The 18,649-nt window shown below is 25.4% G+C and overlaps 13 protein-coding genes across 13 annotated transcripts, besides 2 other annotated features; 7 read left to right on the forward strand and 6 right to left on the reverse strand.

Moving 5' to 3' along the window:
* Positions 1-208: 208 nt before the first annotated feature.
* On the forward strand, positions 209-874 carry EHI_065730 (uncharacterized protein; the record flags this gene model as incomplete). Its single annotated transcript, XM_648557.1, has 1 exon — positions 209-874. One exon carries the CDS (start codon positions 209-211, stop codon positions 872-874), a length of 666 nt encoding a protein of 221 aa, XP_653649.1.
* Positions 875-980: 106 nt separating this feature from the next.
* Positions 981-1,310, reverse strand: EHI_065740 (60S ribosomal protein L30, putative; the record flags this gene model as incomplete). The annotated part of the gene is made up of 1 exon (XM_648558.1): positions 981-1,310. The coding sequence occupies one exon, from the start codon at positions 1,308-1,310 to the stop codon at positions 981-983; it is 330 nt and encodes a 109-aa protein (XP_653650.1).
* A 420-nt stretch (positions 1,311-1,730) lies between these two features.
* Positions 1,731-2,396, forward strand: EHI_065750 (Mob1/phocein family protein; the record flags this gene model as incomplete). Its single annotated transcript, XM_648559.2, has 1 exon — positions 1,731-2,396. The coding sequence occupies one exon, from the start codon at positions 1,731-1,733 to the stop codon at positions 2,373-2,375; it is 645 nt and encodes a 214-aa protein (XP_653651.1). The 3' UTR covers positions 2,376-2,396.
* A 949-nt stretch (positions 2,397-3,345) lies between these two features.
* EHI_065760 (uncharacterized protein) lies at positions 3,346-4,953 on the reverse strand (the record flags this gene model as incomplete). Its single annotated transcript, XM_648560.1, has 1 exon — positions 3,346-4,953. The coding sequence occupies one exon, from the start codon at positions 4,951-4,953 to the stop codon at positions 3,346-3,348; it is 1,608 nt and encodes a 535-aa protein (XP_653652.1).
* Positions 4,954-6,021: 1,068 nt separating this feature from the next.
* Positions 6,022-7,653, forward strand: EHI_065770 (heat shock protein 70, putative; the record flags this gene model as incomplete). Its single annotated transcript, XM_648561.1, has 1 exon — positions 6,022-7,653. The coding sequence occupies one exon, from the start codon at positions 6,022-6,024 to the stop codon at positions 7,651-7,653; it is 1,632 nt and encodes a 543-aa protein (XP_653653.1).
* A 66-nt stretch (positions 7,654-7,719) lies between these two features.
* Positions 7,720-7,881: a repeat region.
* A 75-nt stretch (positions 7,882-7,956) lies between these two features.
* Positions 7,957-8,624: a repeat region.
* An 85-nt stretch (positions 8,625-8,709) lies between these two features.
* EHI_065780 (uncharacterized protein) lies at positions 8,710-9,142 on the reverse strand (the record flags this gene model as incomplete). Its single annotated transcript, XM_648563.1, has 2 exons — positions 8,710-9,022; positions 9,075-9,142. The coding sequence occupies 2 exons, from the start codon at positions 9,140-9,142 to the stop codon at positions 8,710-8,712; spliced, it is 381 nt and encodes a 126-aa protein (XP_653655.1).
* A 139-nt stretch (positions 9,143-9,281) lies between these two features.
* On the forward strand, positions 9,282-10,061 carry EHI_065790 (Rab family GTPase). Its single transcript, XM_648564.2, has 2 exons — positions 9,282-9,493; positions 9,630-10,061. The coding sequence occupies exons 1-2, from the start codon at positions 9,286-9,288 to the stop codon at positions 10,043-10,045; spliced, it is 624 nt and encodes a 207-aa protein (XP_653656.1). The 5' UTR covers positions 9,282-9,285; the 3' UTR covers positions 10,046-10,061.
* A 73-nt stretch (positions 10,062-10,134) lies between these two features.
* Positions 10,135-10,530, reverse strand: EHI_065800 (Aha1 domain protein, putative; the record flags this gene model as incomplete). Its single annotated transcript, XM_648565.1, has 1 exon — positions 10,135-10,530. One exon carries the CDS (start codon positions 10,528-10,530, stop codon positions 10,135-10,137), a length of 396 nt encoding a protein of 131 aa, XP_653657.1.
* Positions 10,531-11,028: 498 nt separating this feature from the next.
* EHI_065810 (radical SAM domain protein) lies at positions 11,029-12,084 on the forward strand (the record flags this gene model as incomplete). The annotated part of the gene is made up of 1 exon (XM_648566.1): positions 11,029-12,084. One exon carries the CDS (start codon positions 11,029-11,031, stop codon positions 12,082-12,084), a length of 1,056 nt encoding a protein of 351 aa, XP_653658.1.
* Positions 12,085-12,154: 70 nt separating this feature from the next.
* EHI_065820 (uncharacterized protein) lies at positions 12,155-12,684 on the reverse strand (the record flags this gene model as incomplete). Its single annotated transcript, XM_648567.2, has 1 exon — positions 12,155-12,684. The coding sequence occupies one exon, from the start codon at positions 12,682-12,684 to the stop codon at positions 12,166-12,168; it is 519 nt and encodes a 172-aa protein (XP_653659.1). The 3' UTR covers positions 12,155-12,165.
* Positions 12,685-13,697: 1,013 nt separating this feature from the next.
* On the forward strand, positions 13,698-14,189 carry EHI_065830 (Density-regulated protein, putative; the record flags this gene model as incomplete). The annotated part of the gene is made up of 1 exon (XM_648568.1): positions 13,698-14,189. The coding sequence occupies one exon, from the start codon at positions 13,698-13,700 to the stop codon at positions 14,187-14,189; it is 492 nt and encodes a 163-aa protein (XP_653660.1).
* A 107-nt stretch (positions 14,190-14,296) lies between these two features.
* Positions 14,297-14,736, reverse strand: EHI_065840 (uncharacterized protein; the record flags this gene model as incomplete). Its single annotated transcript, XM_648569.2, has 2 exons — positions 14,297-14,422; positions 14,476-14,736. 2 exons carry the CDS (start codon positions 14,734-14,736, stop codon positions 14,297-14,299), a joined length of 387 nt encoding a protein of 128 aa, XP_653661.2.
* A 172-nt stretch (positions 14,737-14,908) lies between these two features.
* On the forward strand, positions 14,909-18,187 carry EHI_065850 (uncharacterized protein; the record flags this gene model as incomplete). The annotated part of the gene is made up of 1 exon (XM_648570.1): positions 14,909-18,187. The coding sequence occupies one exon, from the start codon at positions 14,909-14,911 to the stop codon at positions 18,185-18,187; it is 3,279 nt and encodes a 1,092-aa protein (XP_653662.1).
* Positions 18,188-18,649: the final 462 nt, after the last annotated feature.

Here is an 18,649-nt window from a genome sequence, read left to right on the forward strand (position 1 = left end):
ACCGAAAAGAAAAACGAAATATAACAAGAATAAAGGAAAGTAATTAAAAGGGTAATAAAACAAGAAAGAAATGAAGAAAGAGAATAAAATGAAAGAACAAAAACGAAAAGATCAAGAGTAAGAAAGATAAAAGTAAAAAGGAGTAGAAGAAAGAAATTTAGGAGATTAATAATACTTAACAACACCATCAACTTGAAAAAAGCAAATAATGTTTAATCCATTTAAGTTCGAAATCGAAGAAGCAAAAGAACAAGGGATTAGAAATTATACTCTTCCACCTGAAATTAAAATTAATGGTGATGAAAATAGAGTATGTAAGACACCTATTGAAAAAAGAATTCCTGTTTTAAGAGCATCAAGAGAAGCTCGAAACAATTTCACACTTCAACAAACACTTTGTATTTGTCTTTTAAGTAGATGGTGTCGTATAACTATTAAAAAACCAACTAGAAGAAGTTGTGTAACTGAACAATTCTTCAGAATTAATTCAATTGAACATGAAGAAGATAAAATAGATGTTTATTCATTCCTTAAAAAACGATGTAATGAAATGTATTTATTTGACATTCAACGAGGAGTGAGTGAGAAAACAGCAATACGGAGATATCAAAACAATAAAAAGATCGAAGTTATTCATTTAATGGAAGATATTCTTCGAGAATATGGAGTTGAATTAGAAACTAAAACAACAGAAGGAAAATCAGGAATTAACAGACTTGAAAATATCACTGGAATTTATACTTCAAATCAAGTCATTTCATTTGATGATTTAATCGTTGATTTAATTAAAATTAATCATATCTTACTCAACAATGTTCTTCAAAGTAATGGAGAACTTATCATTAATCAAAATGAATTCTCTTTCAACTTCTAATTTATTGTTTTTATCATTCTTTGTTGTTTTTTAATAAAAAAGAATTATTAAAAAATTATAAAAACAAAATCAAACAAAAGAAGAAATACGGTAAACAAGAGGTCACTTATTCAGAGGCTTTAAGAATATCAGAATCTCCACCATCAATAATTGAAAGGACAGAGACAGCGAAATATCTACCACAAGCAGTTCCAAGATCAACATTGGAACCAGCATAGTGAACAACTTGAACTTTAGCAAGAACAGCATAGTATTCAATTTTAGCTCTTTCTAATGGTGGGCAGTTAGAAGAAATAATAACGAGTTTACTCTTTCCATCACGGATGGTCTTAAGAGTAGCTTTGGTTCCAAGGACATATTTACCACTCTTAGTGACAAGGGCAAGTTTTGAATTAACTCCTTCTTGGGTTTTCTTGGCTTGTTTAGTGCTTGACATCCTTTGGCACTATATTAGTTAAAAGGGTTCTTTTTACTATTTCTAAGGGTTTTAAAATAATTTTATAAAATAGTTTTATATATTATAATTTATAACATAATTTTTGATTATTTTTACAATAGAAATTCTTTTAATTTTTCTTATTGTAAAAATATATCAACATTAATTATTTTCATTAATATTATTCATGCTTTTCTTTTCTAGCTTTTATCACTTTTAATCTTATACTTTATAGGTGATCAACAAACTTTCAACAAATGCTTTTATTTCAACATATGGACCATAACTTTTATGTAGAAATAAATGTTAAATATACTGTTAAATGAAATAGATAAGAACAGGTGCTAAAAACAGAATAATATCAAAAAAAGGATGGATAAAAAAGTAAAACTTGAAAACAAATCTTTACAACAATAGAAGATGTTTGCAAAAAAGGGTCAAACAATGAGACCAAAGAAAAAATCAGAAAAAGGAACTTTGAGATATAATATTCAACAACTTGTAGAAGCAGGAATTAAATCTGGAGATTTGATTAATGCAGTCAAAGTCCCCAAAGGACAAAATGAATATGAATGGATGTCTGTCAATTGTTTTGATTTCTTTGAAACAGTTCAATTAATTTATTCTTCTGTCAGTGACTTTTGTAATGAAACAACTTGTCCAATTATGAATGCAGGTCCCTCAATTGAGTATTTATGGATTGTTGATAAAAAAGCTACTAGCTTACCAGCTCAGAAATATTGTGATGAATTATTTTCTTGGATCGCCAATACATTTGATAATGAAAAAGTATTTCCAAAAGAATTTGGAGAAAAGCCACCAAAGAAGTTTATTGATATAATAACCAAAATATATAAAAGAATGTTTCGTGTATATGCTCATATGTTCTATAGTCATATGGAGCATTTAAAGGAAGTAAAAATGGATGATATTGCTTTACAAAGTTTCAAACACTTTTTCTTTTTCTGTAGGGAATTTAACTTCTTATCTAAAGATGACATCGCTCCATTAGAATCAATGGTACAAGATTTATGCAGCCAAGCAGGTGTTTCTGTTTTTTCTTAACAATTTTTATTTTTCTTCTCAGAATTTTATTATTTTTTTTTTGTTATTTGAAAATTTTTTTCAAAATGATTTTTGAATTTTTCTTTTTAGTCAAAACTAATTAGATGAAGAATAATGATAAGTTTATCTTTCTTGGATTATGTTTTATAACAAAAAAAAATACTTATTATTGATATTTCTGAGACATAGCACAATAATTTAAAAATTAAAATAAATAATAGAACTTTCCAGAAAAAGATATTTATTATGAATTGTTATTAAAAAAGATAAATTACCTCTTAAAACATAAATCTGATGGAATTAATGAAAAAATTTTCCTTGTTTAATAAACAAGGTTGATAGTAATTAATATAAACTATTATGACTTAGACAAATGAATATAATAAATGATTAAAGAAAAGTTTTAAAGAATAAAAGTAACACAAAAATGTAAATAAAGTTATAAAAAAGAGAATCTTAGGATTGGTTTTATGACATTATTTGAGATTGGATTTAGTTTAAATCTTTTTAATAACATAAAGTTTCAATATTTTAATAAAGTTTAATTCATAGAAAAAACAAATAATTTTCCTGTTTAACACAATAAAAAATTAAAGAGTATAACTGAATTTAATAAACTAAATGACTATAATGAAAAAGTTAATTTTCTATATTATTAATTATTTTTATTCAAATATAAATTATTAATTGATTTATCAGAGAATAAACAAATTATAAGAATGAGTTGAATAAACAAATTAGTTGAGAGAGTCTAGTTGAATCATAAATTTTGTAGAAGTTAAATAGTCAAAGAAAGTAATTATTTAAAGGATTTTAAAGATAATATTATAAGGAAATTATTAATAGAAGAATATTATGTTATAAATAACAATAATGTATTTGTACTTCTAATTATTGAAAATCTAAGATGAAGATTCAAAAAAATAACTTATTTAAATAAAATGTGGTTAGTAGTAAAATAATTACAACTTCAAAGGAAATTAACCCCACTCTTTCTTTTTTTTAATGAACTTTTTGATAACCTGAGGTATTTCTCTTTTGTTTTTGTTGATAAACAATTGCATTTGTTTAAGTTATCAATTTCACATAAACCATCACAGTTTTGAAGATCAAGTTTTGTTAGTGTTGTTGGAATAACTAATGTTTTAGGAATATTTGAAGTATTAATCTTTAATTCTTTTAATGAACAATGAAGTAAATCAGTTAAGTTTGAAATTGAACAACCACAAAGAACCAATTTAGTTAGTTGTGCTGGTTTAATCTGTTTTAATAAATAACAGTTATGAATCTCAATTGATTCAACATTTTTATTATAATCTAAATCACTTAACGATGTACAGTATTTAATTTCTATTTGATTAACAGAGTTAGGACAATGAATGAATTTAATGGAATTACAATGGTCAATTTGAAGAATTTTCAGTTTAGGATCAGTGCTAGTTTGAAATGAAGAAAGTGAAGTACAATTAGAACAATTTAGTTGTACTAATGATGATGGAATGATGATTGATTTAACGTCTTCACAGTCACACAATGAAAGGTATGTTAAAGATGTTGGTAAAAGAAAGTGTTTTTGGTTTACTATTTTAATTCCTTCAAGTGTAACTTGTTCAAGACAAGAAAAAGAAGATAAATCTAAGGATTGTATGATTGGTGAAGAAGCAGAGTTGTCTAATGTTCTTTTAGAAAAACTTTTATTACTGTTATTTGGGATAGCAGTATTACCTCTAATAAATATTGACGTCGGATAATAAGCATCAATTACTTTGTGTAAAGAACTTTCACAGCTTGCTAATGAGACATTTAATTCTAATCTTTTATCATCTGGTAGTAGAATTGTAGACCCATCAATGATACTTTTATGTAATTCATTTGAATAAGCACACAAATGAAGATTAGGATTGTTTTTAATTTCAAATAATACTTGTTTTGCATTATGTATTTTTAATACCACAATAACTCCTTTATTAATTAATTGATTAATTCCATATTTCATTATATTCAATAAATGTTCATCAACTTCAATAATACATTCCTTTAAATTCTCACAATAAATAACACTTTCTATAAATTTCTCACAATACTTTTCATTAAGGTCATCCCAAAATATGAATTTAACTTTTTGAAGTTCTTTATAAGACTTAAAATCAATTTCTATTTCTTTGAAAAGTTGAAGTTCTAAACTAACTATTCCATTAGTTATTTTTTTCCAAGATATTTCTCCTTCTATTTCATGGTAACTCATTTTAATTTCTAATAACTTATCTTGAGGAAGTGACAAATTAAGAGCATTTGATATATCTGTTCTTATGACTTTAATACCACTAAATAGTTTCAATTCAGAAATTAATGTTTCTGAACTAAAAAATGGATTAATTGTTGTAAAAATGATTGCTGTTGCACATTTCTTTGAAACTGCCCCAAAGTGTAATACATTGGAAATATTTTTCAAGTAGGGTATAATTTTTATGAGAATAAATCTTGGTAATTGTCCAGGTTTTGTTATCAATGATGATCTACTCCTTGTTAGTCGTGATTGCCATTGAAATGAGAGCGATTCACTTGGTTGATTTCCCATCAAGTTAAATTTTTAAGATTTCGTTTTGTCTTTTCTTGGTTTTTTATCAGTGTCTAACAGAAAAGAAAGATTAAAATTTTTATATTTAACAAATTATTTCGGTGAAAGAATTTTATTAATTTCTTTTACTTTTTATTAATGAAAGTTTTTGTCTAAGAGATAAGACTTATCATTTCATTTAACATTAATTAACCATTTCAAACAGTGTATTGTCTCAAGTGTTAACTGATAATATTAAATTAAAACTATAATTTTATCTAATAAATTTAACTATAACAAAATTTTTTTGGGGTTTAAGTATTTTTCTGTTATTTTTATTTTATTGATTCGTTTACTCTTATTTCTTTTGATTTGAAGGTTGCTTATCAGAAACACCACACAAACATGAAAATAAATAAAATCATTAGATTACCCATTATCTTCTAGTTATAATATTGTCTTTAGTTAGAAAATGTCTTACTCAATACTTCAATAATGGTAATGACTATTATTTATGATTATTAGACATCATTTATTGTAATAGAAAAGTACGTATTTATAGAGAAGTTGGTATTATTTACATGTTAAAATACAAACAATTTGATAATATGATGTATTATTAAATAAAATGATATAAATGATATTGTTAATGTTAAATGAAATTATACATAATAATATAAGAATAATGAAAGATTCATTCAACGTAATATAAGAAAATAAAGAAAGAAGTTCATTAAAACTAAAATAAAAATCAAAAAAAAAGAAATAAGAAAAAGGAAGGAAGTTTGAAAAGACAACAATAGAAAAGAAATAAATCAAAATAAAATGATTTATTCAAAAAACAAGAAGAAAGTCTAAATAAAAAATAAAACAAAGAAATTACTCTTTTTTTAATGATGTTTGATATGATTAATATCTATTAATCAATGAATAAATGACATTTCTATTAATGTTTAATTAACTATTTTTGTATTAAATTATAGGTAAAAATTTTTGTTATTTTCATAACCATTCAAAATAAATTTTTTTTAATAAAAAAAAATAAACATCATTTAATCCCAAAATTCATAACTTAGAATATTCAATCAAATGAGCATAGAAAAAGATGTAGTTTATGTTGGTATTGATTTGGGTACCACATTTAGTTCTGCTTGTGAAATAATAAATGGTCGTCCTTTTATTTATAAATCTGAATTTGAAAGAGACTCAATCCGTTCATGTGTTGCATTTACAGGTTCACAGTGTTTAGTTGGTACTAATGATAAATCAGGAAAGAACACTATTTTTGAAGTAAAAAGACTTATAGGTAAACGTATGAGTAGTCAGGACATTAAAGCAAAAGAATTTCAAAAACATTTACTAAATAATATTATTCCATTAAGAGATGATAGAATTGGAGTTGAAATTGAAAGACCTACAAAGACAAGGGTAAAAAAACAAGTAATTCGTCTTCTTCCTGAACAAGTCTCAGCTTTAATTTTATTAAAAATAAAAGATATTATATTAAAAGTACATCCTAATGTTACAATCAAAGCAGTTGTAGGAGTTCCAGCAGCATTTGGAGATGAAGAAAGAAAAGCAACTGAACAAGCCATAAAAATGGCAGGGATTGAACCAATAAGAATGGTAAATGAACCTACAGCTGCTGCAATGGCATATGAAAAGAAAGATGGTGTATTATATGTTTTTGACTTTGGAGGAGGAACATTAGATATTTCTGTTATTAAATTTGTAGAAGGAGTAATGCAAATAAAAACAACAATAGGAGATCCATTTCTTGGAGGAAATGATATTGACTTTAACATTCAAAAGTATTTAATTGAAGAAATAAAAAAGAGAGCAGATGAGTTAGGGGTTGATGAAGAAGAAGTAATTACTGCAATTGAAACTAAAAAAAGTAAAATAAAGAATTATGCAGAAGAATTGAAAATTAAATTGTCAAATAACTATGTTAATAAAAGAGAAGTAGCTCAAGCTGAATGTATAATAGAAATAGGTATTGAAGCTTTAGAAGAACCATTTGAACTAACATATAGTAAATTCTTAGAACTAAATCAAGACATCTTTAATAGATGTAAAGATTTAATGATAAAAGCTCTTCAAAAAAGTAGGTATAATAAAAGTGCAATTGACCACGTACTAATGGTAGGAGGTTCATGTAAATGCCCAGCAATTAAGGCAATGCTTGTTGATTTCTTTGGGAAGGATAAAGTAGATCAAACAAATGTTGATTTTGATTTATTGGTATGTAAGGGGTGTGCACTTTGTGCACAATCAATTGGGGAAGATATTTCAAATATATTAGAAGGAGAAATTGCATCTAAAACTATTGGAATTGAATTAATGGATGTTGGTAGTAACAAGAAAATTATTGAACCAATTATTAAAGCTGGAACACCAATCCCATATGAAACAAAAAGAGTATTTGTTACAACAACTGACTATCAAAAAGAGTTATCATTAAAACTTTATGAAGACACAAATTTCTTAACAAGTCTTTCAATATCACCATTACCAACAATGGTTGCAGGTTTTGTTGAGGTTGAAGTTACATTTTCTATTGGGGGTGATGGTAAATTATTAACTAAAGCCAAAGTAATAAATCCTTCAAATGTCTCTTTAGAAAAACAATGTGTATCAATGCCACAACATCAAAATTATAGTGAACTCGAAATAATTGAAAATTCAAAAGTAATAAAGGCTTTATATTGCTCAAAGTAAAACAACAATAAACAAATTTCTTTTTAAAATTTTATTAATTTACATAAAGAAAAAATTTTCACATAAACAAGTAACTTCATAGAAAATAGATTTAAAAAAATAAATAACAAAAGAAATAATAATTCATATCAATCAATAAACAAATATAAATAATAAAGGAATGAATGCAAATAGGTATTATCTGTATGGTCAGATATACATTAACCATTATCATCATAACAATCAATTCATTCATTTTCATTGCCATGTGTATTTTATCAATAATTCAATAGAAACAAATTGTATTATCATAATAAAACACAAAAAAAGAATCAAATATCAAAACATGATTATGTTTGTAAATAAATATTAAACATTTATTAATTACCCATTTTAATGAATTTGATGCTATTGACTTTAATAATCATCATAAATGTATTAATAATGATAAAATGATCATAATTTACAATAAAGATTTATTGGTTAATGACAATTCTTTCAATGCTAGAAGACCAGATATTATATTATCAAAATATTACAGAAAAGAAAGGATATATTATAGATGTTGCTATATGTCAAGGTATGATTTTAGAGTTAAATTATATTCATAAAATAAATAAATACAAAGAATTACAAGAGAAAATAAGAAATAATAGAGAATTAATATATGTAGAAATAATACCTGTAATATTATCAATAAATTAATTAATACATAAAGAGTCAGTAAGAAGATTAAAATCACTGAAATTACAATTAGACATCACAAACAATACTTGACAAATAACAATAACCAAAAACATAAAAGACTTAATGTTTTATTCAAATAATTGTGATAATATAATAGAAGAAGAATTAACTAATTCTCACATAATATAAAATAAATACTAAGTAGAAGTAAAACATAAATGAAAACAAAGAAATAAATACTTCTGAATATTCAATAAAGACAAGATGAAGAATAAATATTAACAATTTAACCTTTTTTATTTTTTACTAAACTAAAGATCTTTAATAATTTTGACTGTCAAAACAAAAATAACCAAAATGAAATGAAACAGTCACAATTCAGTTTTAAAATTACCATCCAGCAAAACTACGAGCAAGTTGTGAATATTGAGGTGGTGATAAATCAGTTAATCCACAACCAGTAAATTCTTGAATAGGACTATTTATTGCTATTGAAGAGGATTGATCAAATACTGATTCAGAAATATCTGGATTTTCACAACGATTTGGTGGAGTATATAATTCTCTTCCATCAGATGGAGTAGACCCATTTGAATTTTCTTTAAATAATAACAAATTTTTTATTTCTTCATCTGTGAAACTTGACATTGAATTTGATTCGCTTGACTGTTCTACAGATTGTGTTATTGGTACATCTATTTTGCTATAAATGTTAATTATTATTCTTTTGTTTTTTATATTAAATTTAAACAAACACTGGTTTTGGTTGAACTGGAACTGCTCTAAATGGTTTTGGTTGGGCAACTACATCATTAGTGTTCATAATTGTAATGTTTTATTCAGATGAAGTTCAAAGTTTTCTTTTTTTTTATTATTATTTTTAGTTTTTTTTTAAGATTTTTATTTTTAGTTTTTTTTTATTTGAAAAAAAAAATTAAATTAATTTTAAGTTCTGTTCTTAACGAAATGGCACAACATGTAAGAAATACTAACCGTTTAACTCCTTTAAAATTAATCGTTGTTGGAGACTCTTCAGTTGGAAAAACATCACTTATTCAAATGTTTGCAAATAATCAATTTTCAAATTCAGTCGTATCAACTGTTGGAATTGATTTTTTAACAAAAAGATATGAAGTAGATGGAACGACATATAAAGTTCAAATATGGGATACTGGTTTGTTTTAAATACTTTAAAAGATAAAAAACAAAAATGATTTTCAAGACAGTAATTCGGTTTTATAAGTAGAAAAAGAAGATGAGATGAGATAAGATTTTATCTTGTAAATAAATATAAACTAACTTTTATTTAGCTGGACAAGAAAAATTTAGAACTATTATTACTAGTTATTATCGTGGTGTTCAAGGTGCTGTTTTAATCTATGATGTAACAAATAAATCTACATTTGATGCTATTAATTATTGGGTTAAAAATGTACAAGAATTTGGGGAACAAGTAATAGGTAGAATTCTTGTTGGTAATAAAACTGATTTAGAACAACATAGAACTGTTTCAACTGAAATGGGTCAAAGTCTTGCTGATAAAATTGGAATTCCTTTTATTGAAACATCTGCTGCTAAAGGTGAAAATATTCAAGAAACATTTACTTGTTTAATTAAAGAAGTTATTGAAAATCAAAAACAACAAACATCTACTAAATCTACTGAACGTGTTAATGTTACAAAACCAACAACTCCTTCTACACAAGAACAAGCTGGTTGTTGTTAATATCCAATTTTTTTTAAGTTTTTTTTAATTTAAATTAAAAAAGAATTATTAAAATGTTATATTTAAAATTAATTAATGTTTTTTATTTCTTAATATCCAAACATTTTCTTCATTCTTTCAAAATATATCATTTTCCATCCATTTTCTGTTCTCATAATATCTTTTTGTTCAATATCACTTTGAACTAATGTTAAATCTGTTTCATCATCTCCATCTTCACCTTCTGTAAGTGTAATTTCAACATGTGAGTATTTTCCTTCTGGCCATGAATTAAACCTCCATTTATATACAATCTTTTCATTTACCTTTAAGTCTATAATTTCACCTGAAACTGCTCCTCCAAATAAAACAAATTTAGAACCAATTTCTGCTTTATATTGAACTGGTGATTGCATCAATGCAGTTAATCGTTCTGGATCATTTAAACATTGATAAATAATTCTTGGAGGAACCATAAAATGAGAAGTAATTTCAATTTGTGCCATTATAAAATATTAATTATTTTTATTCTTTTTAAGTTACAATCATTTAAATTGATTATTTCTTACGTGTCATCTATTATTGATGTGTTGTCTTTTTTTGTTTTATTTTTTAATTATAAGAATATTTTTGTTATTTCGTAGTTTTTTTCTAATATTAGAAATGAATAATGGTATTAATAACGAAAATAAATATTTAAACAATCTTTTTAAGAATATTATTATTATAGAGATTTGACATTTGAAAAGATGATTTTTCTTCTTTAGAAAAGAAAAAATTAAACAAAATGAAAGTAAACAAATGAATTAAATCTTTAACTTTCTCACAAACCAATTTTTAAATTATTGTTTTTATTCTCTGGAAGGTGTTTTACTTTATGCAATTGAACTAGGCACAGTAAAAACATTTATTTTAAAATTATAACCTTTCACATTTTTCATACATCACTCATCATTTAATAATAAGATCAAAACGATCTAATAGTATCTTAAAAGTCATAAAAAATGTCTGTTGATCAACAACACCAAATGCTGTTTAGAAAACTTCAAGATGGAAATATTCAATGTGTTGCATGTAATAGGTATTGTGTGATTAAAGAAGGAGAGACAGGAACATGTGGAGTGAGAAAGAATACAAATGGAAATTTAGAATTGATTGTTTATGGTAAAGTAATTGGACCAGGACCATCTCCAATAGAAAAAAAACCAATGTTTCATTTTCTTCCACAGACTATGACATACTCAATTGCTACTGTTGGGTGTAACTTTACTTGTCAATTTTGTCAAAATTGGGACATTAGCCAATGTGCTCTTCAAATAAAAGAAGCAGGTGGTGATTATATTGGAAAGATTGGACGATTAGGATATTCTATGAGTGCTCAAAAAGTCATTTCAGAAGCAAAAAGAAAAAATTGTCCTGTAATAGCTTATACATACAATGAACCAACAGTATTTACTGAATTTGCATTAGAATGTGGTAAACTTGCTCATCAAGAAGGAATGAAAAATGTTTTTGTTACTAATGGTTATGAAAGTAAAGAGTGTGTTGAGGCTATGAAAGGAATTATTGATGGAATGAACATTGATTTGAAAGGATTTACTGAAGAATTTTATCATAGTATTACAGGTGGTCATCTCCAGCCAGTATTAGAAACGATTAAACGTTGTCATCAACTTGGAATATGGATTGAAATCACAACACTTATTATTCCTGGACAAAACGATAGTGATGAAGAATTAAATAATATTGCACAATTCATTTATAGTGTTGATCCATGTATTCCATGGCATATTTCTGCATTCCATCCTGATTATTTGATGGATACAACACCAAAAACACCTGTTAGCACATTAAGAAGAGCATATACTATTGGACAAAGAGTTGGATTAAAATATATTTATTGTGGTAATGTTATTGACCCAGAAAGAGAGGCAACATATTGTAAGAAATGTGGAACTAAATTAATGCAAAGAAAAGTGTTCACAACAACCTTTACACAAAACTTCAAAAATGGTATGTGTTTAAAATGCCAAACAATGTGTGATGGTGTTTGGAAATAAATGATTTAGTTTTGTATCTTTTAATTTAAAGAAAATAAAAGAAAATAATAAGATATTAAAGAAAAATGAATTACAATATCATTAAAATGAAAATCCAGGATTTGTATCTTTCCATGTTCCTAAATCAACTCTATGTCTTAAATTAAGATTCCTTGAAACAATATATCCTTGAGTTGCCATACCAGCTATTTGTATATATTCTTCCGCAGTATATTTTTTTCTAAAAAGCTCTATTTGTCTATAAACAGTCATTACAGGAAGTGGAAAATTAAATAACGAAACAACTGGAGCTATAATTGGAGTTTTAACTGGAATACCATAAGGTCCATAAAAACATATATCAAGTGCTAATGTAAAAATTCGTTGTGTTTCTTCAATCGCTTTTAAAATTACCTCTTTTGGAAGAACAGAACCTTCTGCTCCAACTCTTGCCATTGGTTGTTCCATTCCAAAATTTGCCATTCCTCCTTTTTTTCCCATTAACCCACCAACACCACCTAATGATGATGGATTAAATATTTTAACTCCAATCAATCCTAGTCCCTTCTTAATGATTGGATTATTCAGTGGAAAAGAAAAAGATTGAATAATCATTATCATAAAGACTAAAAAAGTAAAACATCTTTTCATTTGACTCTTCGAATATTATGATTTTTAAGTTTAACTATTTTCTTATAAGAAATTTAGTTTTATAAATTATTTTTTGTTATTCTTCAATAAGAAATTTAATAATATTTATTAATATCATCTTCAAAAAAATCTCTTTCTTTCATAAAGTATTATATTAAACAAATTAACTGAAAGAAATACTTTTCACTTGAAAAGAGAGTGTAGGTCCAAAGATGTTAGTTTTTAGTTTTATGCATATTGTTATACATTATCTTATTTACTACGTTCTTAGAAATAATGACTATGAGTTAATTATAAGTATTTTCTTTAAGAAATAATTTATTTGGTATGTTACAGGTCAACTAAATTACGTTTTGATGATATAAAAATTAAAGAAGATTATTGTTAATTGATACCTTGATAAAACAGTATAATGTAAAATATAATAAAATATTAAACTAGAGTTGGTAAGTGTTATAGAAAAACAAAGTCTTAAATTCTTTAATTTTCTATACTATAAAAAGTAAAGTAATTGTTAAATCACAACAGTACTAAATATCAATTTTATTTTTTCTTGAATAGATAAACATAATAACTTTTTTCGTTCTATTAAAACTTCAAAAATTGTTAATATTCAAATGAAAAACAATCACTTCTTTTTTTATCTTTACTTTTAAGGATATAATGCTTTATATTCTATAACTAAGTTGTATAATACATCTTTCTTTTAGAGAACATAATGAAATGTTTTCTATGTTTGACATAACACAATGAATTATATTTTTATAAGGATCATAAAAGAGAAGGAAACAGAAAGTGTTAAAGTTAATTGTTAATGAATGAGATTATCTTTATTAAAGTGATAAAGTTTAATACTAATAACTTTAGTCATTAGTTTTAGCAAGGTGAATAAAAAGAATATGTAAATAGTAAAAATATAGTAAAAAATAGTAAAACCCTATAGGAAAAAAGATGAACTTGTAAAGTAAATTAATATAAAAAGAATGTCAGAGGAAAAAAAGTATTACACAAAAGTTGAAATTGACTTATGTCCTCTCTGTCACTTACCAAAAGACTTATGTCCATATGGTCCAAATGCTGCTAAATGTACTAAAGCTCAAACAACAGAATCAAAAACAGAAGAACAATCTAATGAAGAAAAAAAAGGAGAAAGCAAAGATGAACAACAACCAACAGAGTCAAAAGAAACAACTAAAAAAGACGTTAAAAAGGGAAAAGAACAAAAGAAAGTTATAAAAATTATGAATGTCAAACGAAATAAAAAACAGTCTGTGACAAAAATTGTTGGGGTTTTACAATTTGGTTTAAAACAACAAGACGTTTCTAAATTCGTTTCAAAAAAATTTTCAGTTGGTGCTAATATCGATAAAACAGTTGGTGTTGATTGTATTAATGTTCAAGGAGACTTTGTCCATGAAATAGCTGATATACTTGCTGAACAATTTAAAATTGACCCAGCTAATATTGAGTGCTAATTGATCGTTTTTGGATTAAGTGGTAAAACCAATAAAGTTAGTTATATAATTTTTTAATACATTCTCTATAAAACCGATAGAGTCTTTTAAACAAAGACCAATGTAAATTAACCAAAGACATTATCAATAGGTGAAAAGGTTAGTTCAATCTCTGGTTTTTGAACCTGAAACTCTCTTATTAAATCAGCAATGGTATCATCAGGATTTAATAAACAGTTGTTAAAGTATAACCTCTATTTTATTATTAATTAATTTGAACCATATTATATATAGTAGAAAAACAAACATAAGTAGTAGTTGTATCTCTTAATTGTTTGTTTATAAATAAAAGAATGTGTTCGACTGTTTTATCTTTTGACATTTTATATCCTTTTGGGAGTGCCTTTCCTCCTGGAATATTTATTCCTTTAAATCGAAGAATAGCTTTTCCATCTGATCCAATAGCTGGTTTAGTTGGTTGTGGTTGTTGTTGAGTTTGATTACTTTCCAAAGAAGGAGGAGGTATTTGTTCAGTGGATTTTGGTTGTTCTATTTGAGTATCTGTCATATTGTTTTTTAGATTGGATTTTTAGAAGTGATAAGAAATAAAGAGAAATTAAAAAGTTTTATAGAAAAAAAAAATTATTAATAATTTCTTTATAAAAAATATAAAAAAAATGAAGGAAAGAAATTCTTTTGACAGAAAAAAAGAAATCTCAAAAAACTGAATTATAAAACTAATGTCAAGAAATCAACCTGTTATTTCTTCATCAGATGATAACTCTGGATCTAGTGATTCTCAAATGTCAGGAAGTGAAATTAAACAACAACAAAGACAAGGGTTTATGAGTAGACGTGATCGTCGAAGTTTGAATTCTCAACCATCTTCTCCTTTCTTTACAAAAAACAATAGCCGACCAATCACTATGACAGAAATATCTGGAAGTGAATCAGAAACTGTTTCCGAAAGTGGAAGGAATGAAACTGCTTCTGTTGGAGGAAGAGAGTGGAATAGAATTGCTGTAGATAAATTGTCACAAAAAAGTAGAAGACCAACATACGTTCTAAAAAAATTAAAACAAGCTGGTGTTTCTTCAGAAAGTAAACTTGAAAATGAAGTTGAGCCAATTATGCAACCTCTTATTAATGATGATGACTTTATTGTCACTAATCAATTTAAGAAAATTTGTGGTTCTGAAGACAGTGAATTTATTGATGATGAAATTGAAAAAAAGAAATCATTATCAAATGTTTCAAATGAAAAAGAATATGATGAGAAAGAAGAATTATTCAGACCAAATTGGATTAAAGCAGAACAATACGATTTTTCTTCAAGAGGAATAAAACCACGAGCAATTTTTGCTGAAAACAATGCATGTTTAATGATTGATTCACATAATTGTTTTTTGTTTAGAGATAATGATTTTCATATGATTCCTAATTTATATAAAGAGACTATTCAAATGGGAGTTATTGATCCAACAGGAGTTCATATTATTTTATTATATTCTGGAAATAAAATGTCATATTGTGAACGTATTAAATTATCTCCAGTATTTTTTAATGTCTCTTATCCAGAAGAAGTTATTAAAGCCTCTGGAAATAAAGAAATTAAAATTTCTACTATTCGATTTGAACAAAAAGCATCAATGAATACTGAGCTTAATTTGTTTGTTGGAACAAATACTGGATGTATATTTTCATTAACTGTTCACATCAAGAAAAACCCAATTCAAACTACTTCAGTTTCTGTTTATCCACTTCCTTTTGTTAAAGACGAAATTAATGAACGATCTTTATCTCAAAGTGGTAAACATATAAAGGCAAAAACTGAATTGGTTAAAGATATCACTAATTTTAAAAATGAAGGAGAAATTACAGACATTTTTTGGATTATTGGTTCAATTTGTACAGTTATTTTAGCATGTACTAATAATATTGTGTTTCAAATTATTATTGAAACAAAAGGTTCTAATAAATTTGTTTATATAAGTGAAGTATCAAATAAACCACCTTATGAAATTGTTGAAGGAAGTAAAGGGATGATGATTGTTCAGTATGAAGGAATGACAGAAGATGCAATGAATTATCGAGTAAGTTATTTAACTGGACAATACAAATTAAAAGATGGAAGAACTAGAAGGTCATTATTCCGTGGACGTTATGCATTTTTTAGTAATGATAAAGATGTGGATAAATTTAATGAAAGAGGAGTTTCAAATGATTATGTTGATTCAGATTTTGTTATTGAAACACCTAATCAAGTTTATCAATTATATCCAGACTCATTAGTTTGCTTTGATTATGATTATAATACGAGTTGTACTAAATTAATTGAAGGAAAGGCAATTTGTATGACATTAGAAAAGAATAATCCAGTTGAAAGGTATATTTGGGTATGTACTGAATATTCATTATATAAGATACATGCTGTTAAACCGGATTACGAAGAATTTTTTGATGTTCAACTTATTCAAAATATGATGAATGATGAAACGTTAATATTTGTATTATTAAGAGCATTAGATAAAGTTATTAATGATTCAACAAATATCAAATCTCGATTACGAGTTTCATTATTATATACATGGTGTGTGATATTAATATTAAATAATGTCAGAATTCAAGATCAAAGAGAGTTATTAAAGAAAAAATTAACTTATCTCATTAAAAAACGATTTTATGCTAAAACAATTATCGATAAAGAAATTATTCGTTATTTAATAAGAAATTGTGGTGATAGAGAATTATTTATTTGGTATTGTGAAACGAATAATGATATGGTTGGATTACTTAATTATTATATAGAGAATTGTGAATATTCAGAAGGTATTGAAGTATTAATTAAAATGTATTCATCTGAAGAAGCTGAAGAACGAGAAGAATGTATTCAATTAACTAAAAAATATTTTGGAGTATTATTTAGGGAAGAACCATTATTATTTAATGAATATTTAAAAACAAGAGATATTTTTGGTGAAGAATCTTTATATACTGTTTTAAGTTTAGTTGGAGAAGAAATTGAATTTAGTATTCTTCAACCATTTATTAGAAACTTAATTAATCAAAGAACGCATGATGGAATGGATGTCAGTGAATTATTAGAAATTTTGTTTTGGAAATACCTTAAAGAAGAGCCAGGAACATCTGCTGAATTAGATAAAAATATGAATAGTTTATTATTTTCAAGAATTAATGTTCCTGTTACAAGTATTTATATTATTAGAGAATTAAAAAGAAGAAGAATGTATCGTTCATTGTCATGTATTTATGAAAATAATGGAAATTATGCAGAAGCAATTGAAATGAAAGGATTAATGATTAAACAAAGTGATAAACAATTATCTCAACTTCAAGATGAAATTGATAAAATGTTTGAATTAGTAGGAAAAGAACCAAATGAACAAAATAGAGAAACTTTAGTTGTTCAAGCATTAAAATGGTTTGTTGATGCATGTGATACTGGTGTTGGAGAAAAATATGTTTTAGATGTTATTAAAAATCATAAAATATCGATTCAATCAGTATTAGCATCTTTACCATTAATTCTTCCAAGTTTTAGACAATGGAAATTAAAAGATATGATGGAAATGATTGATGCTAAATTTAAAGAATATAAAACAAAAGGAGATGATTTATTAAGTATGGTTTTTCTTTCAAATTCACAAGTTGCTGAAATGTCTCAGAAACTTGCTCAGAAAGAATTGTCATTTGCTGAACCATCATTCCAATATGTTGTTTATTCTGATGAGGATGTATGTAGTATGTGTAGAAAAAAATTAAATGAGATAGATTCTCAACTTATTATGTTTTGTTGTGGTCATAAATATCATCGTGACTGTATTATCAATGAATTAAACTTACACAAAACTTCATTTGCTGTAAAAGTTCTTACTGAGTATGAAAAAGATAATGACATTAACGTATTAGCTAATGAATGTTTGTTATGTAGTTGTCATGCAACCGAATTAACTCATTTTTCACTTGACGAAACTAATGATGATTCTTGGAATCTTTAATCCAAATTCATTCAAACTGAAATCTCCTTGTTTTTTTTATCTTTCAGGTTGTTGAAATTGATTTTTATTTTTTTTTAAAAAACAAAGGATATGCTTTAATTTTCATTAATACTATAAAATTTATTAATATTTTTTTCATAAAGCAGTATTTTTGAATTTCATTATAATAAGAATTACAATATAACTAAAATTTCAACAAATAAAATGTCAATAATGTCAATAATAATTTATATAAATACAGTCAATTGATTAAAGAAGGTTATTTTAACAACATAATAAAGGAATAGTATATGAAAAAGAAATTAAAAGAATTGAATAAGATTAGCGTTCATTTATTTATGTTTTTTTTTAAATATAACACTAATATATATTATATAAAAGTTATGAAAAAGAAATATACTGTAAATGAATTAATAAAAATATCAATTAAAAAGTAAATACAGTCAAATCTATCTTTATTAA

The sequence above is a fragment of the Entamoeba histolytica genome, genomic scaffold, assembly GCF_000208925.1.
Source record: "Entamoeba histolytica HM-1:IMSS scf_1104750517267 genomic scaffold, whole genome shotgun sequence".
NCBI classification, from domain to species: domain Eukaryota; phylum Evosea; order Mastigamoebida; family Endamoebidae; genus Entamoeba; species Entamoeba histolytica.